This window comes from Psittacula echo (assembly GCF_963264785.1).
Source record: "Psittacula echo genome assembly, chromosome: 1".
NCBI lineage: Eukaryota > Metazoa > Chordata > Aves > Psittaciformes > Psittacidae > Psittacula > Psittacula echo.
The window spans coordinates 107375346-107402287 of NC_137735.1; the positions used below are offsets into that span (position 1 = coordinate 107375346).

Sequence of the window (26942 nt, forward strand, 5' to 3'; positions counted from 1 at the left end):
ACTGTATTTCCAACTGTTTATTTCTGATCCCTTGATTCCTGTCATTTGTATGTTAACAAGCAGATCACAGATACTAACATTTGCCAAGCTAGTTCAGCACCTGGTTAAAAAGCCCTTTTCTGTCGGCTCTTTAACCAACAGGGAACACATGGATTTTCTTTTTTGTGGACAAAGTGGTAAAACAAATTGTAATTTTTAGTGAGTTATTTTTCTTACCATGTGTGGCATTATGTGCAGATGCCATACTGCCCAGAATTGTGGTAGAGACATCCTCACTGGGTGCTTCCATTTGTTAAACAAATGTGCTGTTGATCTAGTGGTTGATAAAAGGTTTCTCCAAGAATGAAAACAAAATTAATTTGAAACCAGGGAATTCCACTTTCATACTGAATGCACAGGAGTTGGGCCCTGTTGTTCCAGGGAGGCTGAGTTATTTGCTGCGTCACACCATACCTGGCCACATGATTCTGTGGAGCTGTATTGGAAGTGTGGAGGATTTCATATCTATTCCATTGGAAGAGCACAAATGGAGTAACTAATCCCTGTGCAAAAAGAAAGGGGGAAAAGATCCTCACAGCTGCCTATGGTGCTGCTCTTATGCCCTTTGCCTTGTGGTCTGTCCTGAGATGTGTCCTGTTTAACATCTGCATCGATGACCTGGAGGAGGTGGTGGAGTGCATTTTCGTACAGTATGCAAGTGACACTTGAGGGCAGGGGGACATAGGCAGGAGAAATGGGCTGACAGGAGCCTTCTGAAATCCAGCAAGAACAAGTGAGAAGTCCTGCACTCAGGAAAGAAGAGCCCTCTGCAATGATACAGGATGGAGACTGCCTGTCTGGGAGGCAGGTCTGCTGAAAAAGGCCCCGGGGGACCCTGGTGGGCAACTGCCAGCAGTGTGCCATTGCTATGAAGAAGACCAACTGGACTGGTATCCTGGGCTGGATAATAGGCACGAAGCCAGTAGATTGAGAAAAGTGATAATCCCCTTCTACTCAGCACTCCTTAGACTCCAACTGATGCGCTGTCTCCAGTTTTGGGCTCCTAAGTATAGGAAAGAGATGGCTAAACTGGAGCACATTTAGCAATGGGCCAGGTCTGTAAGGAGACCTGAGGGATCTGGGTTGTTCATCTTATGGAAGAGACTGCTTCAGGGAGATCTTTAATAAGCAGTCTGCTGATACATATGAGGATATTATTGAGAAGATGGAGCCAGGTTCTTCAGCATCGTGCATAGTAGAAGAGAGACAACAGGTATAAACTGAAACACAGGAGGTTCAGTCTGTACAAAGGGAGAAACCTTTCTGTGCTGGGCACTATGAAGCAGTGGGACAGGATGCCTGGAGAGTTTGTGCAGCCTCCATTCTTGGAGGTCTTAAGACAAGGCATGATAAAGCCCTAAGCAACCTGGTCTGATCTCAGAGCTGACCCTGCTTTGAGGAGGAGGTCCAGCTAGAGACCTCCTGAGGCCCTTTCCACCCTGTAGTAACAAATGATCTTACATGGCTCCCTGGCAGCTTAGACCCTTCAAAGGCTGGAATAAGGGGATTTCTTAAACAGCATGAAGTCTGTGGTTTAATGATTTATGAGCATGTGAATACAAGGGTGTGCAGTGGAACTGCGCTTCTCATCAGGGCCCTTTTACAGACTGTGAACTCAAGTACTAGCAAAAGAACATTTTTTTTTTTCTGCCTTTTTTGCCTGTCTAACCTTTTAGTGAGGAGAAAAGCATGGATTTCGCTGGGTGGCCACTGCTATGGCTGCTGCTTTAGTGAGAGTGAGTTGAAAAGGCTGTGTAGTAAAAAAGCTATTTTGGGATTGACCAGAAGCTGAGCTTGAAAGTTTTGAGATGTCTAGCCCCACTGAAACACCACCTTGTCTAGGTCATAGGACCTGGTATGTGCAAAGGCTTTAAAAGAGACCACAAAAGGCTAGACCTGCATATCGTGTAAAATTTTGGCGTGCTGACTAAGTAAGCATAGTAATAGCTGCAGGTCTTTCTGGTACGTGGTGAAACGTGACATTTTCTTGTGCTTTGGAAGTGTTTTGATTCTTGGGCTGGCTGTTGTTTTATGATTGTGTTTTGTTATCCCTTGAGGGCTGTGTTTGGGAGACTGGACTGGAATAGCAGTCAGGCCTGGGCTCCACTCTTCCTAAATGGCCTTCAGCAGTTCTGTTAGGACATGGTGATGCCTATTTCTTACTTAAACCTGGCAGAGTTAAACATCTGAATGCTTTTATGGCAGCTGCTATCTTCGCTGTACCTTCCCCTTCCCCTGTGGACTGGCTTTTATCTGACCACGGGCTATGAGACTTTCTTTTACAGTGAGGTCTGTAGTGCTTATCACTGAAGTGCTTGTCTTGGCAGGCTCCTCTGGTGCTCAAAGCAACAAGTAATATAATTTTCCACATATGACTTGTTTGGAAACCATTGAGAAAAATTCTTTGTAATTTGCATCGTCTGCTTGTATAGTGAGGTATTTCAGTTTACTTTCAGTACACTGCTTTACTGCCCTGGATGCAGGTACGACACAGGAAAGACAGAGCTGGGCACAAGCAACCTCAGTATATGGTACTCTGAACACTGTGTGTTGAGTGTTTAGGTTAAAGCTCCTAGTCTGGAACTTGTCCCTCCACTGGTCCTGTGCTCTGTTGAACTGAAAACTAGTATTTATTAGCAAACCCTCAACATGTATGTTACAAATACAGTTGCTATAGATAAATGTTTTTCAGGGGTTTCCTTGTGTTTCTAGGTGACATTTGGGCAACTCCAGCAATTAGGCATGTGCACTTTTTGTGGTTTGCACAATCATTTATCTTGGCTTATTCTTTCTGTAGAGTCATGTTGCACAAGCAAAAGCATTGCTTTTTTGGAATTGCAAGTCATAGCTCCTTTCCATTTGTGTGAAGTTTGTTGAGCTCTGTACTGTCAGCTGGAGAAGACGGTGTCTGTTACTTCTTGCACTCACCTGCCATCACTGCCTTCAGAAGTGAGTCTGTTACACTTATACTTCTCTTGACATGTTCAGAAGAACAAGCAACATCACGTGTTTTCATGTTTACACAGTAGACTGCTTTTGGTGGTGGTGGTTAACCTTTTCATGCCTTTGGAAAAGGGGTGAAGGATATGGGGAGAGCAGTAAGCTGAAGCAGGTAAAACTGCTCGAGCAGTTAACTAAGGGGGTTTAATTTGGGTACTAACAAATGAAGTGTCAAACCATGAGAAGGAGATGGAAGGAAGTCGATGGAGGGACGGAAATCAGCTCAGTTATGTGTTACTGTAAGCTGTACCAACCAGCGTGCATACTGAAATGCTGCAGCATATTATGAGCTGACTTCTCCTTGCTCATCTGCACGAAGGGGAGCATTTTTCTGTTTCAGGCAGGGAGGACAAAATGTCAGAACTATTTGTTGGGAGCTGCTTAAAAATATCCTCAGGCATGAAGAAAGGGGATTAAAAAATGTGCTATTTTCAAAGCTCTGGGATCGCCATTGTAAGGTCAGTGTAGGGAGACTGAAGCAGAGCTGATGGGTCAGTAGGTCAGTGTGCATGTTCAGTGTCCTACTGGGTGGCTTTTCTATACTTGAAAACCTCACCTTTGTAGTTCTAATTTTATGCATACTTTAAACCACCATTCTTATCCACACTCTTATTTCTGTTGGTTGAGTGGGTTTTTTTTGGGGGTAGGGATGGTGTGGTGGTGTTGGCCAGCGTTAGTGTTTGTGTGTTTACACAGTGAAAACTATCTTTATATTTTTTTCCTTTCTTATCTGGTCTCTCTGCCATAATGTGGCTTCTGCAACCACTAGTGCCAGCAAAATGGAAGGATGAGTGGCTGCTAGGGATGGAGGTGAACTCTGGAGTATCCCTTTGCTGATGTCATGGATGTTTGCTTGATGGAAACAGCTATATATCTATGCCTTAAGACAATAACGAAAGAAATGAGAAACAGGGATTTACAGTGAAGTGATGAAGTTTGACTTTTAATTTTAGATCCATAGCTCATTGTATGCTTCTGTTAAAGTCTGCATCTTTCTTTTCTGCCTTGCAGAACTTATTTCGAAGGATTCCTAGCTAAGTATTGCTAAGTGGGTGTCAGACCCGTTGCAGAAGAGGAGCAAATGCTGAGATGAATTCTGGTCTGGTTCTTTGGTAGCTGTGAGGCTTGAATGGGATTAGTGTGGTAGCTGGAAAGAAGACCTGAATGTTAAATACAATTTCTCTGTGTTAGTACTGTGGTCTCACCTTGGCTTTTATCACTGTTTATGCCCAGGCAGCTGTGGGTCAGCTGTGACTTTGTCAGTTGCTATCAGAGCCAGCTCGATACCACAGGGGTACTCTATCTGTTCAGTTATTCCAACAGCATAACTGCTTTGCTGCCTGTTGTATTGTCCATGGATGACTGATCAAGGTCAGGCTTGCCCAGTGTGGCAGTGGCTGGGTGAGGACAGGATCCTTCTTCGTCCTTGGCAGCTCCTGTACTCACAAGGACCTGGAGCAGAAAACTGGTTCAGCACATAGCAGCTTGCTTTTTTCAGGGTTTGGTTTCTTGCTGAATTGAACCCACGTAAGTGGCTAAAGGTCTCTCTGCTTAGTAATTACAGAGTCTCGTTTTGTTTGGTTTGGTGTTCAGTTGCCAATACTGATCTCTCTACTTAGTAATTAGAGAGTCTCATTTTGTTTGGTTCGGTGTTCCGTTGCCAGTGCTGGTGATGTTAACAGCCACTCGCGGCTGCTGTGGTCTGTTAGTGCTCCTCTCTCCCAAGCTGCTGCATCTCTGCCTGTTCCCATTCTGCCCCAGCACACCCCTGCTTTTATCAGGAGGACTGGCACATGGGCATGCATTGGCCAGGTCAGCTGTAGCCATATTGATACTGGCTATCTCAACACAGGTGTCACCTACCAAAAAATGCGGATCCATTTTTCACACCCCCATCTCCCCCCAAACAACTTGATAGTAAGATAAGACCTTTCATGGGTGGAAATCTGAAAGCAGTAATTCACCCTCACAAACAAAGCAAGCTCCAACTTCTCAGAAACATTTCCAACTGGCTCAAGTATTGAGCATGCCGCTACCACACTACATACAAATTTTACCCCTGGCAAGAATAAATTGGAGATCTCTGTTCTGGCAGTCACAGAATAGACTTATCATCTGTGTAGGTTTAACAAATCTGTATAAGCAAGCGTGGCCTTCTCTTTGCAACTAAATTAAAAGCATTATTGCAGCCTTTTCCTAAAAGTTGCCTTTAGGTTTACTTTTCTCCCTTTTTAGGTTTTTCCATTTCTTTGAGTGGCAGAGCTTGGCCATTGTGATTGCCTTGTCTCCCTACTGAGACACATAAATAATTTCCTTTATTACCACAGTTCTGCTCTGAATGCAGTCCCTTGATACAGAACCTTTATGTGGATCTGGTCAAGTCTTTGCATTTGATTTGCCTAGGACCATTAATTCTCTATTATAATTAATGGAGGCTTTGTCTTTCTCCTGCAGTCTCTGTCAAAAGATCTCAGAGCCTTTTGTAAATGTTAAGCGATTAGTAATGCAGTAGCAGAGTTGTGAGTTGTGTGTGTGGTTTGTCTCTAGAAAAGAGACAAAAAGTCTCAGTGTACCAGCATGCATTATGTTTAGGGATGGTTTTGAAATCTTTAAGTACAAGGTTTTTTTTTTGAAAATGCCATGTTTTGTAAAACTTTTTTTTTTTTTTTTTTAATGTTCCTAGAAGGCTACAATTTTGAAGATGACTTTTTGTGAAAGAGTTTTAGATGTCAGGGGAAAATCCTGTGTGTGCATGGCTGCATGTATTAGTCTGTGACAGGCAAAGAGAGGAACAAGTTAAGAGATAGACACTGAAGGGTCTTTACCCACCAGGAACCCATTGCCTTCTGGTCTGACACCTTCTGTGGAAAGTGTGAGCTCCAGCAGATGGTGAATCTTCTATGCAAGGGTCGGCAGCTTCATCAGGGGGATTTGTCCTGTGGCCACATCTTACCTGATGTGTGAGTGAATGAGGGCTGTGTCACTGGTCTGAATGGTGTAGAAGTGATCTTGAATGTGGACTTTCTATTTTGCACATGTTTATCTGAGCTCTTAGGATAAGAGTTGCAGGTAGGTGAGTCACTGTCTGAAAAAGTGCAGCTGGTCACAGTTTTGCCTCTGGGAAGAGCAAGGAAACTGGGGAAGCAGTGAGACATTGGGGGCAGGAAGAGAGCTTCCCGTGCAGTTTGAGTTATGGGATCATTGCACATTTCCCGTGTGTATGCTGCTCTGATCCAAGAGGATGACAAAGTTACTTGAACAAATCATCTGTAATGGAGCCAAGGCTTACAGAGCTGTCTTAACAGCTTTAAAGTTAGGGTTTCATCACAAGATGAAAGTGCATCATGTAAAAGTTGTGGTCAGGCAGTGCTGCAGAGCCAGCTCGGCGCTGGCTGAATGTGAAGGAAAGCACCATATCCAGAAACCCGTGATGAGCGTCACAACAGCTGCTGCTTTCCGTGGGATGGTATTCAGCCTTGCAGTCAGAAATAACTACAGCTAAAATTAAGTAGCATTTACCATCTGTTTTTTTATGAGGCAGAGGCTTGCAGTCAGTTTTTTAATAACAAGGCAGTGAATGGTAAAGACTTAAGACACCAACTGTGCTGTTGTTGATATCTTTTAAAATACACTAAAATCATTAAGAGTGAAGGTAGAAAGGATGAAATTGTTGACAGCTGTCTTTCTTATAAAAAGGAGACAGTGGGGACATCTCTTCTTTTTATCGCACTCCTGCTGAATTTAAAGGCCATTTCCTGTCTTGTGGGAGATCCTTGACAGCTCTGGTGGCACTTCCAGCTTTCTGCAGCTGATTGCTCCTGTTCTGTGCAGTTTGTCTATAATCCCATGCACAAGACAGCCTGCCTGGCTTACAGATGTAGTGCTGTAGAGCACATGTGTATGTGATTGGCTCATTGTATTAATTTGTTTGAAAGGCCAGCACAGCTTCCAATGTGTCTAAATCATGTTGACTGCTGACACTGCCAGAAGATTGTTAAAAACACTGGAGGGCTGCCAGGAACCTTTGCTGCTTTCCTGGGGACCAGGAGAGAAGTGACCTTCTCCTCATGAATTTTAATTTCTGGTTTAGGGAAATGCTCAGGGGTTTTGCTGAATGCTTTGGCCTCTTGCCCATCCCATGTTACATTTGGATTTTGATGGTGCTGGTGGATGGGGTACTGAAATGGTTCAGAGGACTAGTGCTGCCTGTTAATTGGGGATTGGCTCCAAGAAGAGACTTGCAGCCAGAATGGAGGGAGGCTCTAGCAGACATCTGGGAGAAATCATAGCTAATTCTGCCAGATACCTTTCCAAGGCATCATCCCTCTGTGCCTGTAGTTACACCTGGTTTGTCCTGTGTAAATTCACAGCTGAGTCATTTAGACCATTGACAAGTTTTACATTAAAGCTGTAACCATTTAGCAGAGTCCGTTGTGGGTCAGGGTGGGGGTAAACTCTTTCCATGATCAGGAGAGAATTTCCTGGATGATGAGGCTGCTCATACTAGTTCTGCTGGCATATCTGAGGGAGACCTTTGCCCTGGCGTGGTGTACCGCTGGGAGCAAACAAACTGGCCAGGGGCAACAGATAAAGGGAAGGTTCTGCTGGGGACCAGTCTGGACTAAGTGATGATATTCAGTGTCATCATGATGATGTTCAGATAGCCTGTATTCAGTTTCCTACCCCTTCATGTCTTCCTCTACTGCAAGTTTACTCTGACCAATGTACGAAATGAAACAATCAGGCTTTAGAGGAAGATGTTTTACACAATTCTTATTTGGAGAGAAAAGAACAATTGCAACACAACAGGGGAAGGTGTTTTCTGTGGGGAAAGAAGGAAACTTGGGAACGGGCAGGTGAAGAGCAGGCAGTAATGTCTTATGTGGAACCTGCCATGGCTATCACCTGTTGTGCATGCACAGCGCTGCTCTACTGGTAGAATGCCCTCCTGCATGGATGGCTCATTTGATGTGGGGATCTGGCGTAAGTCTTTACAGCAAGTCGAGCTTGGTGTTTGCCAATTGATTAATATCCATAATCTTTTGAGTACCTTTGGGTTTGTGAAAGCACAGTCTGAATGCTGTTCTTTGTTGTAAGTTTTCATTGAAACACCTATCAGGTTTTACCCTGTTGCTCCATCCTATTATTTTTAACTGTCTCCACTTGCTTATTGTGTTTTCTCTGTTTTTTTCCAGTGTTGCGACTTGGTTTCCTTTTCCTGCTTCTGTTTCTTTGCTCAACAGTGATAAGTAAATGCTGGGGGAAGTGAGCAGGATAAAAAGTCCTCAGCATTTGTTCAAGCACAGCATTGAAAGACTTCTGGAGTGCTGCAGGTGTTGGGAACACCCTGGCAAATTTCTGTTCCTAAGTGCATTTGCTTCCCTACTTCTGCTGGCTGTTGATCTTTGAACCTGTGTGTTCCTGGGCAGACTGTCGGGGTGGGGAACCGAACTGTGCTTTGTCCAGTGGGTACGGATGAGTTTCTCAGGAAGCTCCTTGAACAGAGAATGTCATCTTTGAGGTGCCTGCTCTTAGGGGGCCAGCAGCCGGCCAAGCAAGGCAACTGGCTATCTGCAGAACCAGCAAGGATAGGGAAGGATTCCTGGCGGGGAGTGCACGGCCAAGTGCTCTGTCCTCCCTCCTGGCCCCCCCGCACCTAGCAGCTGGAAGGCTATCTTAGTGCCTCCTCCTGTGTCACCGTGCCCGAATTAATGCAGGTCTGGCAGTCCCGAGGTGGTAGCCCCTTATCCAGTTGCTGCCACTCCTACAGTGTTCAGACGACCCATCTGGGACTTGTCTGTGCTGCTGGGGCCAGGATGGCAGGGCTCCTGTGTAAGAGGCGCAAAAAAGGAGGTAGGAAGCATTATGTTTGTAGCAAGATCTCTTCATAAGCTGTCTGCCTAGGACATGGTGTACAGGCTCTTTGTAGGCAGGGCTGTCCCTGGGCAGCAAGGTTTGTGGGGGGCTTTCTGCTGAAATAACTGTGTCTTGTTGCTAGCCATAGCAGAGGATGTTTTGGTCCTGCAGGATCTGGCCTAGCCAGAATGGATCTGAAGTGTAGGGGTTTATCTGGCTCTTCATGTTGTGAGGGATGGGGGCTTAATACACAAATTTGTATTATTTTTTTCTTCTAGCTTAGTAAATTGCTCAGAAACAAGGTGTTTGTGTTAGGAAGGGTAGAGTTCATTTTTATATTAGAAGAAAAAGGAGCAATAATGTAATCTTCATTGACTTTTGGGGAATAAAACTAGTTTAGCTGCATTTAAAAGTATTCTCGCTTGAAACATATGCAGCATTTTATTTACATAGCTTACACTGAAGAGAGTACCATGTATTCACTGCCCAGAAGAGCTTAGCAGCTCTCTTCTGCAATTGCAGACATTAGGAACAGCTATGCCCTGACCTTATTGAACGCTTGGCATTCCCCAAATGACAGCAATGCTATGATAATGAAATGAGAGTTAAATCTAGAAACAAAGCCGGTACTTCCAAAAGGGGTCTGATTTAAGTGAATTTGGGCCCCATTTTATAGTCCTAGCAGGGTTTAAAATATCTTATTTGCAGTCTCCAGTTTCCAAATTATTTTTCTTGTGCCTCCTGGTGGACGTATTCCCTTTGGCATCACAGTATAGGAGCTGCTCCAGTGGGAAAGCTCTAGTGGTGCGTAATGGAAACAGACTGGGTAAGGCACGTCATTAGAGCTTGTTTGGTCTTTGCATGAGGCCTCTTAGCTCCCTGACTTTTGTTTGGAGAGTTTTCCAAGAAAATGAGAATGAGTGCTTAAAAGGAGTAATTAAGAGTTTCTTTAATAACTCCATTTATTAAGGGCGTTAAATCTCAGCCTGTAGACATTGTATTTGAGAGTGCTGTTCTGTTACCTTCTCTTTGCATGCGAACACAATACAGAAAGAGTGCTGCACTTACTGCTGGCAGCCCCTTTTCCCCCAGGCTTTGTGCCATAGTAGCTGTAACCAGCTGCTCTAACGTGGTTCCTAAGCCATAAGGTCTCAAAATACAAGACTGTTGTTTGCTGCTTGTGAGGATTTAAGTCATGTTCAATTTAATGCTGTGAACCAGAATTAATTAACATCTTGGAACTGCAATTAAGAAATGTGCTAACTTGTTTTAAGCACCTGTTTCAAGTATCCGTGTGAGGAGTGGGGACTGTGGTTTATTCTGCTTCCTTGTCCTCCTCTGGGGCAGTGGGATCTCTGTGTCTTCTCTTCTATCAAGCAGGATATGATTCTATGATAGGAAAAAAGCAAGTACTGGTGCAGATTTTGTTACATTTGCAGACTGCATGCAAATGATTAGCCTGTGGTTTGATTTTCCAGTGGGAAAGGGGAATAGTGACTGTTCTTGAAAGAAGTGCTTGTTGGCATACTGTGCCTATTAGTTAACTGTTCCTTCTTTTCTTGCCCCAGAAAAGTTTGTCTAACAGACCTTATTTATTTGGAAATCTTTGGTTTTCCCTGAAAAGAGTATGGGACTTGGACCTCTCCCAAAGAAGACTGCAATACCAAAAATGATCTTAGCCCACACTAGCACAGAACTGTCACTGAATAGATGTCACAGTGTCTTTGTATCTCCTGTTTTAAAGGCACGTATTTCAATAGCTTAGTTTATGACAAATAATTGTTATCAGAGTTTATGGGGAGATGTGCCTTGGAGAGTGTTAAAGTGTTATAGAATTGCTAGTGCTTTTCTTACTGACAAACTCTGTGAAGATACTGAAGAGTTATTCAGTACTTGTCCTCAAGTTTAGTTGCTCCCATGTGGCAGGACATAGGGAAGTATTTTAATACGCATTTTATTGATGAAGGGTACTTTACTGACTTCCCCAAATGAGAGTTGTAGGTTTAAGATAAGAGCTTGAAATCACAAATTTCAGATTTGTGTTCACCAGATCATGCCACATCTGTTTTTAGTCAGTGGCAATGCTAGAATTAAATACATTTTCATCTTTATTTGGTAGGTCTCGCTTTGATTCTCTGAGGCTTTTAATGAGGCCAGTAGCATATTGCAGTTCCTGGTGTTCTGCACCTGGAAAAGGTAGTGATGCCTGGGGGTCATGTTATCAGAAAAGAAGTTTGTTTTTACAGTTTGCTGTCTGCTATAGATCTGGGCCGTCCTGTAGACAAAGCTCATCCCCCTCCCTTTTGGAGAAACAAGCACTCTGAGGTTGCTTTTACCACAGGATTGGGTTTCTTGCAAAATATTTCAAGCCTGTTACATGGTACCTTGGTTTAATAAGAAGCTATAAAAGGATGTTACTTTGATTTTTTTTCCACCGTGGCTGCGGTTCTTAATTCCACCAACTATGGTCCCATTTTGAAATGGATTTACCAGATGAATGGCTCTACCATATTATGAATACCCTCTTCAACCCCTACATATCTGCCAACTTTGCATTTATTACAGTTTTTCTTTGTTTTGTTTTGGTTTGTTTTTGTTTTTGTTTTTTCTCCCCTCTGTTTAGTGAGTGACCTCCAAGAAGAAGGTAAAAATGCTATCAATGCACCAATGAACCCAAGCACCGTGGACATTCATCCAGAAGACACACTATTAGGTAAAGTATTCATGCTACAGAGCTCGACTAAGCGATTGTTAATGAAGGTGGCCACTGTGACCCTCATATCTTCTGTTTAACTGTTGAATGTAGGTTTCTGAGTTCAAACTGTGAGAATTTGACGTGAGAATTGAGAACTGTTGCATGTTACATATAGACTAGAAATTAGAAAGGTCTAAAGTGAAATTTAAAGAGCAGTGCCAGCTATGCAGATACACATAATCTAGTTTATGGGAAAGTTTATGGGTAGTTTATGGAAAATTGACTTGTTCAATGAATTGACAGAGAACCTGAGTTCTTCTGTGATCACGCTGAAAGTAGATATAAATTTTGCAAAGAATTAGGCGGAAAATACCGCTGAATTTTTCTGCTTAATATTTTCTTCAGTTCCATTGACCCATTGGCCAAGTGCATCTTAGACATCCTTCTTGAGGGAGGAAGTGATGTCTTTTCTCTCGCTCTTTAGATAGGGAACTGAAGTACAGAAGGACCAACCCACAGAAAGCCTGTAGAAGTGTGTGTTGTGGTTCCTGAGAGTGCCTTGTCTCAATGCACATACTACGCTGAACATGTTCCTACTTGGGTTACTGCTGTCACTTTGTAAGTGACAGTGAAGCAAAATGGGACCTGATATTGGATGAACAGATGAGCACTTAGGCTGCTGAAAACAGTAATTAGATGTAATGAGGATAGAAGTATGTAAAATAAGCAGTGCTTTATAGAAAGATGGTAAATATTCAAATTCCTATTCTCTCCATCTCTCTGTGTCCCTATAAGAGCAACAGCATGTTTGAATAATAAAAAGTGTTTAAATATTGTTGGAATAAAACATTTCTTTCCTGGAATTAGTTGAAGCAGGCTGTCATGAAGACAAATAATGAAACAGTAAATTAAAATCAAGAAGAGTCATTTAGATTTTCTCATTAGAGAATGGGTAGGAAATGCAAAGTTCTTCTGGGAAGTGGGCAAAGTATTGATTGTATGGATCAGGAATGTTTCCAGTTATACCTTCTGGATGCCGCTAAAGCTATGTATGACTTTAGAGGATGCAGGACCACTCCTAAACGCCTCTCATGAAAAGACATGACTACCGGTGAACCTTAAGCAAAGTTCTTTGGTGAAGAACATTATGGGTCAAATCTTATTCAGGGTTTGTTAGTGTATTTTGGGTATGTAGTGGGTGTTAATTCCTTACAATTAGACTGCCTGACTCATGCTAGGCAGTAATGAGGAAGTAAAGGAAAATAAAATAGCAAAAGAATTCACATTTTTCATAGGTTTTGGAAATTTGTCAAGTATATTCAGATAGCAGGGTCTTATTTTTTTAATAAAGGGGCCCTGGCCTGAACCCAAATTCAGTGAAGTCTAAGGTAACCAGTTAGATGGTATAGTCTGTCTTGTGTCTAGGATGTGCAAGTGTCATGTTTCCCATCTGACAGCAGTGAAGTCTAGCACTGCAATAGGAAGTCACTGTAGTTTGGTCATTGTCAGGTTTTTAAAGGGTTCCTCTCTGCAGTGTGGCAATGACCTGACCAATGGTCATACCTAAACTCCTCCTTTGTTGTCATGCTGGAAGGAATTGAGAAACAACAGGAAAATAGGATTCCTATTGAATCCATAAGATTTATGTGTAACTATTTTAGCTTAAGTGATGTGGATCTCCTCGTGTAGCTGTGACACTGTCACACATCTGTATGCTCCTGTTGTGTAACAGCTAGGGTTTGCTTTACACTGAAAGGAGCAGATCTAACTTAGATCACAGCTACCACTTGGCTACTGAAGGAGCTAAAAAGAAGGGTGTAGGCAGAGGTCTGCTCCTTGAAAGCAAGCACCAGAATTTAAAATACGAGACTTGCTCCATGTGCTTCTGATATCCATATCCGTGGTAGCATATAAGCATGTACATGATGCACATGTCTGTGTGTGCTGTTGTGAAGGTAGTTATGCCGAAGGCTGTTTGATTGTTAGCCTTACTGAGCTCAAGTTGATTTTGCTATCAACAAGTCTGTATCAAATCATCACTTCTAAAAATTAATCTTTATATTCATGCCTCTTGCGGTTGTTCTGTTGGCCATTGGAGAGCATTTCTCACATCTCTTCATCTCCCAGCAACAGAAGAAATAGAAGACGTTACACCTGAGATTTATTTTGTGTTCATCCCCTATGCACAAGTACAGCTGATATAAACTGGGGTAATTTTAGTTCTACAGCTTAACCAGAGGCTAAAGAATTCATGCACTCAGGGTTGCATGTGGAAGTTTCAGGGAAAGCAGAGGGCAGAGGCACAGACTGTCTGCCAAAGTCTTACCAGTTGCACTGAGTGTAGTGCCATAAGATTCATGATGGTGCAATTTGGGACAGGTATTTTCAAATAGAAATTAAATACAAATTGAGGAGAAGGAGAAAAGCAGTTGACTGCACTTTTTGGTGTGTTAATATGAACATGCCCCACAGGGTATAAAGGACAATAATTTTCCTGAAGTATTCTGCATTCAGTAGGGTCTGAGCTGAGGAAGTTCAGTGGAAACAGTCTCATTTTAGGGAAGTTATCTTTCTATGTAACTTTAAAAATGTTTAACACTTTGAACATCCCTTGCTAAGATGATGACTAAGCACTGCAATCTTTTGATCAGCTGACAGGCCACTTTATTAGGAATTGTTGCAGTATTTCAGCAGTGTACATTTGAAGCGGGTCTCACTAAAGTTTCCCATTTTACTTGAACAGAGGAGAATGAGGAACGCACTATGATTGATCCTAACTCGAAAGAAGACCCCAAGTTCAAAGAGCTGATCAAGGTAAGAAATCACTGTTTTATCCTTCTTCAAAACTAGTGAGCCAGAGTCATTTAGAAGCTGGTTACCAAGAATGCAGTTGAGGAATTACAACTTGCTATGAAGTGTGTCTATGAAAACTGAGATCATCAACAAGATAAGGCTGAAAGTAACAAGTGTAACAAGAAAAGGCAGAATATTAGAGTGCTCATGGTAGTTACAGAGTAAAGCTCCATTGTCCCTTTATGTCCTTGTGATTATCGCAGTGAGGATCAGTGCTTAGCTTGAATCTACCTGCAGTCACTGCACATTAACTTAGGTTCCTTCGGTTGATGAAAACAGGGAAGGAGCTTTGGAAAGCATCGGTGAGATTTCAGGAGAAGAAGGAACGAGACTGAAATGAGCAAGGGGAAGGGTATGGGACAACGAGGAGATCTCTGGTGTTACAGGAAAGTTGGCACTGAGATTCTTTTTGCCCTGTATTCTGTTGTGGGTTTTTTGTAAAGAGAAGTCCTTGGTTTACCTGTGTGCAGATTGTCCTGAATCTGTATTGCTGCTGGAGACACACATTCAAGGTGTTGATAATGGTGTTCCAGCTGTGCTGATGTGAAGTGTGGCTTCCTGCCTCAGCAGTCCTTGTAGTTTCTGCGAGGTATAATGAAGAATTTGATCTTGAGGGACTAGTGTTTAGGAGAACCTTTTTTATGCAGTATGTTTTTGAGGTTAACATAGTGAAAACTTGAGCAGGAAGAAAAGGGATGGCAATTCTGAACAAATGTGATCACTTTCCAAGAAGTGTTTGTGCTTGTGTTATACTTCTCTCTACACTTCCTCTTTATTATTTTTAAATTATTTTTAAAACGTATTTTTGTTAGAAACAACAGTGCAGCTGGACGGGCCTGAAAACTTTGGGTAGTGTATACTGTCTCCAGAGAGGGGTTGGGCTATGGCACATTGCTTTCAAGAAACCTTGTGCACCCTGGCTGCACACGTCTATGATTCACACAAGACCTCAGCAATACTGCTCACCTGGTACATCTTTAAAACAAGCCCTTTGATCTGTTATCAACACTGTAGTAACATGTTTAGGATTACAAAACCACATAAAACTAACTTCAGCAAGGAGCTGTGCTCATATTTCTTTGTTATTCTAATTTACCTGGAATACATTGTGGTTTTAAATTAAGTGAATTTGCATGTTCTTTCTTTGTTAGCACCTAAATCCGTTAATTCTCTCAGAAGGTATAATGGTCTTCCACCGCTCTTTCAAAATGCATTGTGGTTTCTTTGCTAGAGGAACAGCGATATTATCATAAATAATTCATCTGAACTAGAGTTATTGCAGTGAAGGAACCAGATGCACTCTAGGTACATCTGGACTTGATACTGATACTAGAACTGTGCTTAAGTTGAGAATTTTGCTATCAAATTTAGTGTGAGTTAGTGGGTCTTCCCTTGGTGTCATAGTGTAGCAAGGTTATAATTTCCAGTTTAAAAACCTGAAAAAATTCAGGAGGAAGAAAAACTGAGGCAAGAGCAGCACTTGAGAATGTGTCCAAGTGCTTAAGGTGCAGAATCAGGCCCTGGTTCGCTACATCAGTTTGCACTTTCATGAAGAGAAAGGTATTATCAATTGAAGTGGAGCAGATGGGGTAGGGAACAGCATGTAACTGGAGTTTGTTTCCTTGGGATCATCCTCAAAGAAGAGACATATTCTGCAGAGTTCCTACTTGGAAATTATGTAATTCAGGTAATTGCTAATCATATGCATACCTCTCAGCAGCTGAGAGTTTTTACAGAGATTCAGCTAGAGAAATATTTAACACTCTGTTGGTGTGAATCTGTAAGGCAGGAGAGGTTTGAATTATGTTGGCAAAACCTATTTTATGCCACAGAGTTTGGATAATGCAAAAAAATTGAGCAATTTGTGCCTTCTTTTCTGTTGTTCAGTGGTTAATGACATTTTCCAAGAGCCCCAGTGCTGGATGAGAATTAGCTGTGCTAATACAGCAGCAGCCAGCAGAAAAGACTGTCTGCCCCACAGAGCTTGAAATGAAAGATCTCCATGGACTAGGAAGGAGTGAGGAGCTGAATAGAAGGAGGTTTTTATAGTTCAAACTGGTTCTCTCCCCTCGGAGAGGAATGTCTCAATAGCAGCAGCAGAGCCTCATGCTTTTGAAATTTGGCAGTATGACTTAGTTTCATTGGTGCCAGCCCAAAACTCTTCAAACGCCAGAGTCAGATGTGCCAGTGGTTTGCAGTCATTGATTTTGAGTGTTTCTGTTCTGTCAGTCATATGCAGTTGGGTAAATGGATGCCAGTGCAAAGCAGAAGCAGAGATATCTGTTGCTGACGCTGCTTGAATATCTCTTTGTCTCCACAAAATGTTGTTTTAATTTCAGTTAGCCTCATGCCATAGGAATTCTATGCATAGTGATTGATCAGTGCAAGCTTGTGTGAGTGTTTCAGAGTGATTTTGAAAGAGCTGTTGTAACTCTGGAGTGACAGATTGTGTAGCATTGTGATAATATGGAGGGACCAACAGGAAAAGAAATCCCAAATAATAAAAAGCCTCATTTCTCACTCTTATGAAATCAAATATACGGTGAATTCCTTTGTTGAAGGCTGCTTAGTTTGGAATGCTAAAATATGTGCTTTAAGTCCTCTTACACACATGAACATCATTAGGAACTAGAGTTATGCCTCAGAGTGTTGATTTTTATCATCACTGATGGTATTCTAAAAATAGTTGGCCACAATTTGTCAATATGAAGTGTTCAACTAAGTTACCCCTGTAGCTAGAAGCCTTTTTTTCCTCACTTCTCCTGCTCTGTGTGTAAGCAAACACAGTTTGGTACATAGCCAAGCAGACCTAAAGTGAAAATTCAGATCAGGGAAAAAGAGATGAGTTATCATTTTATCTATCTTTCTATCTATCTATCTAAATAATTTACTCATAAAATCTCTATTTCTGATGTCTGAAATGTGTGAGCTTCTTTCACTCATTGCCCAATATTTGCTAAGTGACAAGTGGACAACTTACTTAAAGTAGGCATTTGAATTATTTGGGCTCTTTTGTGACTGGATACAGAAGTGTCTTGTGATTTATTGCTGCTTCTTTTATACTTCAGAGTCAGGTTTCTAGTCTATATGTTAGTGTGAATCTGTGTAAAATTCAGTTTCCATTAATATATAAAGTTCCTTGGTTGGTTCATGTCAGTAATTTTAAAGTGTTTGGGATTCCTTCTAGCTGTCTTTTGAATACTTAATAACAACAAAAGGAGACTGATCTATGTGTCCTTTCCTGATTGTTCATGTATGTTTCTTTGTGTATTGGAAGGTGTATTGTAGGTGGAAGGAATGTTTTCCCCCCCTTTATGGTTCAGATATGGCTGACAGGTAAAAGTTTCAAAAGCTTCATTGCTGGTTGTCATCCTAAATATAATTAGTGTTAATAGGCTGTAGGAATTTAGCTAGAGACTTTGAAAATATATTTTAACATTTCACAGAAGTGGCAGATTTCCTAGGGTTTTCTAATGTATTTTGGTAGGAAAAGTATGAGGAAGAGCTTTTACTAATTGAATCAAAAATTTTAGAACAGCAGCTTGCAGGAGTTGGGTCCCATCTGAAAGCACCTTGCCTTAGAAAAGGGAGCAAGTCATAGTTGCAAGATGCTTTCCCTCCCTGTAGGGACTTCTGTAAGATCAGGTGACACTGCAACAACTTTGCTTTTAAAGCCTCATCTAAACTTAATGCAGATCCAAACACTGCTGGTCTAGATACTGCCTGAAATGCATAAACATTCTCATTTTGTAGTAAAGTCATTCACTGTCGTAGAAATTATTACCTTTTTGCATGTTTAATTTTATGGCTTTTTTAAATTCACTGGTAAAGAGGAAACCAAAATAAAGCCACTGTCCTTTTGGTAAGGTTTCAATGTGAAAGTGTGCTTCCTAAATGCTCCGTGGTCTGCTTTTGCCTTCTCTTTGTTTACAGGCTGCCAGTGCGTTGTGCTTAGTCAATAGATTCTAGGCTGAATTATGAATCTTTAATATTAATTTCCATGCTCAACCCTGAAGCCAGTTAAGCTTTCATACCTTTGATCTCTGCTTCCTAATTCTCCCAGAAGTCAGGAGTAAAAAGGTCATGGAAATCAGGGTTTTCTTTCTTTGCTGCTTTTGGTGACTGAGCTTCCTGTTTTCCCATTGAGCCAGATGTGTTCATGTATTTTGTTTTTCATTTTTTTCATTACTGTATAATGGTGACTCTGGGGTCATTACACCTTTGAACTCTGCAGGTTAACTTTGAATGTGCCTCACTAACATGGAAGCAGAACAAAATCCCTTCACTGAGCTGGGGAAGTTTGATGTAAAAGCCCATGTTGCATGAACTAAAAAAAAGTTGGACAGACAGACTCATCTTTCCTTCAAGATTTCTAGCACTCTTTTGTTTCAGCTGTCTGCCTTATGGTGAATTTCAGTTTTCAGCTCAGCGTTTAATAATGCAACATGGCTGATTTAAGCAGACATATACGTTTGCCCTAAAAGTGATATGATAAATCGATGTGTCAGAATTTAAAACACCACTGGAATTTTTACAACTACAAATGCATGCGTCTGAGCATTTGACACAATTCAGAGATGTTTTATGTGAGTATGGATGGATATGCTTGAAAGGACAGGTGTGTTTTTGGGGACATGGGGATATTGTATTAAAGTTTTAAAATGATGCTGCTAATCCCCAATACTATAGAAAAGCATAGAAAATACAAAGAAAAGCAGCTTTTTATGAAATATATGACAAATTATGTAATGTAACAAACATTTCCATGTACCTGCATGATGCTTTGTAGTCTCAAGCACTGAACAAGTCTCAGGTACACTGAAGATTTTTAGCTACATGTGATCTCTTGTGGTAGCTTCACCAGCCATTGTGTGTAAGGAGAGGCATGGTATTAGGGCTGGAACTGGGAGAACAGGCTTTGCAGTAGAGCACTTCCTCAGTCCTCCATTGTTTTTTACACCTGTTATTTAATGCAGCAAATGTAGCCCAACCTTAAAAGGCAATATTGAACTGCAGATGTATGAAGTGCAGGCACAGAACTAAAGGAATGAAGACAGGAATGTGAGAATGGGCAGGTTGAAGTCAGGTTTATTTTCATGCACAGGAAGAGCTCTATGCAACTTGTCTGCTTCTCCCAGGTACTCTGTGCCTGTATCAAGCTGTTTAATTTTTTTAGCCATTCAGGTAATTGAATATTTTCTACTTCAGTCTTTGCCTGAAGGGGCAACTACAAAGAATCAGAGAGCTGACTTTCTGTGAGTAGAGAGTCAGAGAGTATTTCTACATGTTTGTCATTTCAATAAGCATTACGGTTCTTTAGTTCCCTTGTAAAATGAAAAACCAAAAAGATAAAAATCGTGTGCAGAAAGATTTTTCCAGGCTCCTAGTTAAGACATAATCGAGAAATCACGAGATGGGACAGCAGATTTTGGAGGTTTGGCTGGTTGTTTTTTAATTACAGCACTTGTCAGTCTTCAAGGGCTGTTAAGAAAAAACCCTACAAAACAAAACCCACTTGAATTTTATTTATTTTTTAAATATAAATCTCAAATTAATCTTTTCTAGCAGAGCTAGAGTTGTAGTCTGAGTACTGAAAAGCTAGAATGTTCTTTGGGATATTTTTCTTTCACTCAGGTACTGAACTATTAAAATAATAAAATAACTGTGGCTAGACCTGGTTTAATTTGTATCTCTTTTATGTTTTGTCTTTTTTTTCCTCAAATTCTTTCACTGCTAAATTTCTCTGAAACATTTAAGTAACACATAGTGTAAGTATTTCCTTTTTTAATGCCCTGTACCCAAAGCCTCTTTGTGATTCCTGTACATCTACATTCTTGGAAGTGGGATGTTGGCTCCTACATTAGAAGGTACTTCCAGATTTTTCTTTATAATTCCTTGGCATTTTCTAGATTCTGACTTCAATGCCGTTCAGCGCAGGACAGACAAAATAGAATGTCTGTTAATGATTTCAAACGTATTTTGTTTTTAGACACAGTTTAGCATCCTGAGTCTTCCTTTAACAAAGTTTCTGAGGATTTCTGGAAATCAGGCCTCTTCCTAGAGGGACTATAGTGGAATCTGATTATAAAATTATTATTTCAGATGAACTTCAGATAATTTTTGGAAGTCTGCTCTGTAATTCTCTTGGAAGGCCTAAATCTTCTATGACTTTGATTTCTTCAGTTGTTTTTCTGTTGGTGTCTGTGTGTGTCAAACTTGTATAATTTTGGAATTGGGCAGTCACCTTAGAGACTCACTTTTCTGTATCACAGGTGAACAGTTTTCAAGGTGAAAGATGGTATCCCTTTTCTCATTGTCTTACAGCTGTGGGAATCCTTCACTTACTTGTCTAATGTCTCTCTCCAGCCCTTCACCATAAACATCCTTCTGTCCCGTGAAACGGATTGAAAGAGACAAGAATAGCTGATTGGAGTTTTCTCTCTGTTCCCACCTTCAGAGCAGAGCTCTGTTGACTGTTTTTATTTAGGCTGCATCTTCTTGCATTTAACTTCTGCTGGATATAATTCTGATGAGCTAATTTTGGTTTGGGTTTTCAAAGGAATCCCAAAGGTTTGATGCCCTATGCCAGATGATAGCTGACATGTTGCAATTTTTGGAAAACCCTAGCTTTAAACCTAGAGGAGAATGACTGGGCAGGGGGAGTTTAGCTGGTCCAGAGGCTTCTGAATAGGCATCCTGAGAACTGCTAGAGGATGAAATGCAGGAAGAGCAATTGTCTTGACATTTTTGTCTGCCCATGTGATCTATCTATCTATCTATCTATCTGTCTATCTATCTATCATCTATCAGCCTGTGTGGCACAGAAGCAAGATGGTTTCCAGGGGCACTGTGCCTTTGCCTGCTCTAGGGAAGACCAATTTTGATACAAGTAGCTGGTACTGACTGGTGAATAACTTATCAGAAAAGCTTTATTTTGAAAGAAAGCTCTTTAGAGGAGTAATTTTTATTATTGAGATTTTTAATTCCTCTCAGCAGTGTATAGGGCAAAAGTGATTTACATACATGAGTGTTGATACTGATCCTTACTTTCCATGACTTGCCATATTTCCCAGTTAAAATTTTCCACTTACTTACACTATTTTTAGAGCAGAGTTTCAGCCCTGCACATTTTCAGCATGCTTATGGAAGTACTGAAGATACAGATTACAGGTACATGAAGCTGTATTATTTCATGTTTGGTTTGTAAACTGCTTTGTGGACACTAAGCCTAGCAAAACTTACTTGAGGTTTGTGTATTCAATGAACCTCAGTAGCCAGGCTGAATTACCTAAATGCCCTTGTGACCAACATATTCAAATGCTTGTGTTTCATAGGATTGCCAAGGTGGGTGTGCTAGCCCATCTATATTTTCTTTATTTGCTTTTGTTTCACAATCTCTTATATATTAAACCCCTCAAACTTTCATAGTCATCATGACTGCTGATAAGAGGCAGAAGTGTGGGATCTAATCAGAAAGTGAATTTAAAGAATCCACAAATTTATATGAAATTAAAAATGTAGAATTTTTAAACGAGGCTTATTGCTTCAGGTAGCTCTAATGAATGGATTTTGCATGTCCGTGATTGCATTACTCTTACAGAAACAAGGATTTAGCAGGATTTAACACAGAACAATAGTATTTTTGTGGAAGTAAGTTGATTTTCCAAATAATAAATTGGAGGAAAGCATTAATGCCAACTTCAAACAGTCAAGGCTGTTTTTCCTGTAACTGTTTGGAAATTATTATCTTTGGCACCTGGAAAACTTAATTCAGTTCCTTTTTTTTTTAAAGGTTCTTTATATTCATTCCTGTTTTACAGGTGATTGATCTTTATAGCTACAGTAGTCAGCATATGGGGACTACTGTATATGTTGTTGAATGGTTATCAGGCCCACTTGACCAAAATTTTAATTCCAGACTTCCATATTTTGCAATAGTTTAAGGTAAATGCCTTATCTTGTTGCTAATGGCAGGGATCTAGCTAATGGGTCTGTTTAACTCCTGTTACTAGGAGCATTCAGTCTTTTCCCTTTTGAAGCTCTTCTTTCTGGGACCCCACTCACGTCCATTCAGGCTAGAGGTCGTGGTGGGAGCATGGAACATCTATTGGCAGGTCTATAGCTCGTGTAAAACAGGTAAGACCTAGAGAACGTAGATACTAGCAAATGTTACTGTTGTAGAGCTGTTAGTTGCTGCTTGCTTTAGAATTGGTGCAGTCTGGAGACATTTTAATGAGGAAAAATAGAGGGCATTAAAATTGCCATGCTTCAAGACCCGAATTAAAACCAATAGAGCAAAAGCATCTCTTTGTGTTATTTCTCTGTAGTTTGGAAATGCAACAGTATTGTTACTCTGGCTCTATTTTATATTCCTCATTACTGCTTTGAATGGAAGGAACACATTTCAATGGCTTTTAGACATTTGCCTCCTCTTTCTGTATTTTCAGGTTCTAATTGACTGGATTAATGATGTGCTGGTGGAGGAGAGAATCATTGTCAAACAGCTTGAAGAGGACCTTTATGATGGGCAGGTGCTGCAAAAGCTGCTAGGTGAGTTCACACAAGAGAAGGTGGCCTCAAAGACTGAAGACAGCAGGTCTGTGCAGTAACTTGCCATCTTACCAAGTATAGTTCGTTTCACTGATAGCTACAGCGTCAGCTTCTCTGTCTATTCTTCTCAGGCTGTCTGCTGAAAGGGGAGGAAATCCAGATGATTCCTAGGTATTCTTTTTCATGGACTGAGTATAGTCCAGACAGCTGAAAAAAGATGAAGAGATGGCAGAAAAAAGGTGAAGAGATTTGTGTTTACAGTGGGGAACCAAGAAGAAGCCATGTGGTCCAACATTTTGTCTGCATAATTTGCTTCTGAAAGCTTTTGGGCTGAGAGCTTTTTTGAGGTCCTGAGACAATTACTTTTAAGGGAATAAATATGAAAAAGCGAATGCATGGCAGCAGGCACTTACGTACAAATGATTCATGAAAGGATATACATAGTTAAGCAATTGTGATTTTGTAACCCCCTTACATCTTTGCAATATGTGTGTTCATGCAAGAAGCACAATAGAGAAAACCTTATGATGATGCAGTGATTTATGGGGGTGCTTTTAGTAAGCAGAGAGACTTGAAGCTTCAAGTGCCATTGTAATTCCACACTCTGTCTTGGAGACAGTCAGACTGCTCTCAGTTTATTTATGACGTAATTTCAAGAGTGGGCTGGAATGTGGGATGTTTGTGTCAGAGTGTGGGGCAAGAGGACCTAGTGGTGGTAATTCCACTGGTGCTAACAGATGCTGCTTACTGAATTTTCTGCATATGCACCTTAAAAAATGATTTGGAGTGTTTTGGTGAACATTCACAAACTTAAAATTGGTTAACAGCACTTAACTTTGTGCACAATTGAAACTCCTCAAAAGTAACTTGAGGAATAAAACAAGAGTGTTTTTAACACTGTGTGGTCAGACGGCAGCTGGGACCCTCCAGACATGGTGGGGAGCAGGGGTGTAGAGTTAATTTTAGCTGAGGAGTATTTGTGTGAGTACAGTTGTACTTCTTAACACGTAGACACTGCTGTTTCAACATCAGTTGTGCATTTCACTGTAGCCATTTTTCACAGCTTTCACTGCTTTCTTATGCTCCCTGTGAAGGAGTTGTACATACATACATCTGTAGCTCAGTTGGACTTGAGATATCTTGCAGGTGGAAAGGTGGGCATGAACATTTTGCAACCTGAGACTCCAGCTTTTGCAGCCTGAGACTCCAGCTGGAATGGCTTTTCCTCATTTTCTTCCTGTTGGGCCTCTGGAGAGCAAATGATTCTCCCCTGACCTGAAACTATCACAACTAGGCCGCAGTCTTGTGTTGTTCTTCAATAGTGTCTTGGTTTCTTCAGCAAGACTTACATAACTGAATCTATCATTATTCTGCTGTCTTCATGCTTGTGGTGGTGCTCCTGGTGCTTGAGGCCTTAGAATTAAGTCAGCCCTCTGTTGTGCAAGTCTTCTGTTGCCTGCAGGCAAGACAAATGAAGTAGAGTTGTTAAACTTCAAGTAATAGCATTCCTTGTGTGTTTCAAGAAGATTTGACTTGATCAGCTTGTCAGTGGGATTATTTTGAAGCAATTTGGAGTAAGAGATGAGGAAATGGCTTTCTGACTGATTGAGGTGGAGCTTCTTGTTTAGTTCATTTTATCGAGGTGCAAGTAGTGCCACTCAGAGAGACTGGAGTGTCTTGACACACATGATGGCAGGGTGGAAGGAAGATTTCTGCTTGCTGACTGACAGCTAACCTGGGCTCAGAATAGCCATAACACATGACCAGGAAATGAACCTTGTACAGTTTTTTTAAAACATCTGAAATAATTTACAATAATAGTTGCATGATTTGGTAGTCAGTTTAAGAAAGACCCGGAGACATCTTGGCTAATGAAAGTTTTTCCCATTAATACTATTGAGACATGGATAAAAATTTCCTACTGTAGATCGATAGAAACAGTCAAAATGGTCAAAGTATTTGGGAGTTAATAACTTGCAAATCTGTTCTGTTTGAATTATTAAAGTACTTCAGTATTTGTCATTTTTAAAAAAATGGATATATATGTCTTCTTCAACTAGGTAAAAGGTCCAGAAGACACTATTCTTGAATTTAGGAGCAGAAATAGTTCCATTATTGGAATAATGGATTTTGACAAGTCTGAAATGTTTCTGGAAGAATCTTTAGAGTTGATGCCCATCCCATTTTGTGAAAACAGTTTTGCTGTAGTCTGAGGGGTTTTTTTGCTCCAAAGTCTGGACCAGTATTATATAATTGGAGTAAGTTCAACCAGTCCTGACCTCCTACTCCCAGCAACAGAGTGAGTTTGGCCTTTTTTTTTCTCCCCAGGGCAAAGAGAGAAAAGAGATCAGCTGTTCCCATTGCTGTGGTGGCTGGAGGCCTCTACCCCACCTACCTCAGCTCTCTTTCTTCTTCCTTTTTTTTTTTTTTTTTTTTTTTTTTTGAGAAATTCAGTTCTTGTGTCTTTGGCAAGGGCCACAGTGCAGAGGGAGAGAAGAACGACTTTGGCAAAAAAAATTACATTACAGAAACAGAATTCAGATTTTAGAAATGGCATTTTACAAAATTTCCTGCATTAGTTCAGTTTTGGAAATAATCAACCCTGATGTGACAATGTCATAACACCATGACAAGATTGTGCCAACATACTTCTTTCTTTAAATTAGTTCCACTAAGCCAGTACAAATCTGTGGGTCATGTGAGTCTATGACTCTTGATGGTTTGAGGAGGCAAAGTTTGCTTTAGCTTAAATTCATACCTTCAGCTAACCTGAAATAAATGTTACAAGGCTGAAGTACATGTTCACACAATATTTCCTCCTTTTTGTCCTTAATTAGCTTTTTTTTTTTTTTTTTTCAGAAAAGTCCATTAAACTTGTGCAGATTCCTTGTGTAGAGGAGGCTGTGTTGTGCCAAATGCTTTTCAGCAGGCAAAGAAAACGGGTGGTACGATAAATACTGTTACTGACTTGGTGCCTGTCTGAAAGTTGCTATATATTTTTAACACCTGATGGATGAGCATGTTCTGCCAGACCTTACTAGTTTTCTATCAGAGGTTTTATTGGAATTGACACACTTTGATGAAAGGCTCGCTTTCAGCTATTCTGCTTTCTGAGGAAAATCATTTGCTTGGAAAATTTATAGCAGAGCCCAGCTCTGCCCAGTGCTCTGTGCTTGTTATTCCCACCCAAGCCTTTGTTTAATCAGATTTTGCATGTTCTTCTTGTTATGCTTTTTTATGAATACAGAAAAATTGGCCGACCGTAAACTCAATGTGGCAGAAGTGACGCAATCTGAAATTGGTCAGAAACAAAAGTTGCAGACAGTCCTGGAAGCTGTCCACGATTTACTCCGACCCCATGGCTGGACAATCAAGTGGAACGTTGACTGTAAGGGCTCTGTTATGCTTTCTGTCTCAGCTTCACAGGCAAGGAGGGTATGATAATCAATAGGTTGATCATATTCTCTGTGATGCAGTGTGTTCTCTCAAAGTATTTGTTTATTTGCATAGAGGGTGTTACCACACCCATGTATGGACTGTAACTGGTGCCTTCTTCTGTGGTCTTTGTTTAAGGACAGATGGACGTGGCTATAATGGAAAAGTAATTTGTTTCTTTAAGGATATGCTTTCACTAGAAAGTTTTTTGTTTGCTCCCTGAGTTTGAATCCCTACAGATATGAGAAATATGTTAGTCATTCGAGTACTAGAGGGTGGTCTAATCCTTCAGGCCACCACAGTGTGAATAAAAGGATCCTGCATGCTGCTGGAGGATGCAGCTTCTGACAGCCTGTTCAAGTATGTTACAGTCCAAAAGTGAGAATGGAATTTGAGAAATGCCTTTACCTAGGTAGTGAGGGGGGTTCATCTCTTACAGCCAGGAGAGCTTGTCCTAACACTTTGGAAGTCTGCTAAAAGCAGTATACTCCAGTATTCTCCAGTGCAGTGGAAA

The 26942-nt window shown here is 40.9% G+C and overlaps 1 protein-coding gene across 5 annotated transcripts in view; it reads left to right on the forward strand.

Annotated features, from left to right (window-relative positions):
• Positions 1-26942, forward strand: part of PARVB (parvin beta) — a 66871-nt gene that overhangs the window by 14143 nt on the left and 25786 nt on the right. For 3 of the 5 annotated variants that reach the window (XM_080639198.1, XM_080639197.1, XM_080639199.1), the window contains exons 2-5: positions 11519-11608; positions 14334-14404; positions 22891-22993; positions 26241-26381. In XM_080639198.1, coding sequence (XP_080495324.1) covers positions 11519-11608; positions 14334-14404; positions 22891-22993; positions 26241-26381 — 405 coding nt within the window. Of the gene's footprint in view, positions 1-2896; positions 2989-3447; positions 3498-11518; positions 11609-14333; positions 14405-22890; positions 22994-26240; positions 26382-26942 lie in introns of those variants that run through there. The other 2 variants (XM_080639200.1, XM_080639201.1) reach the window with 2 other exon arrangements.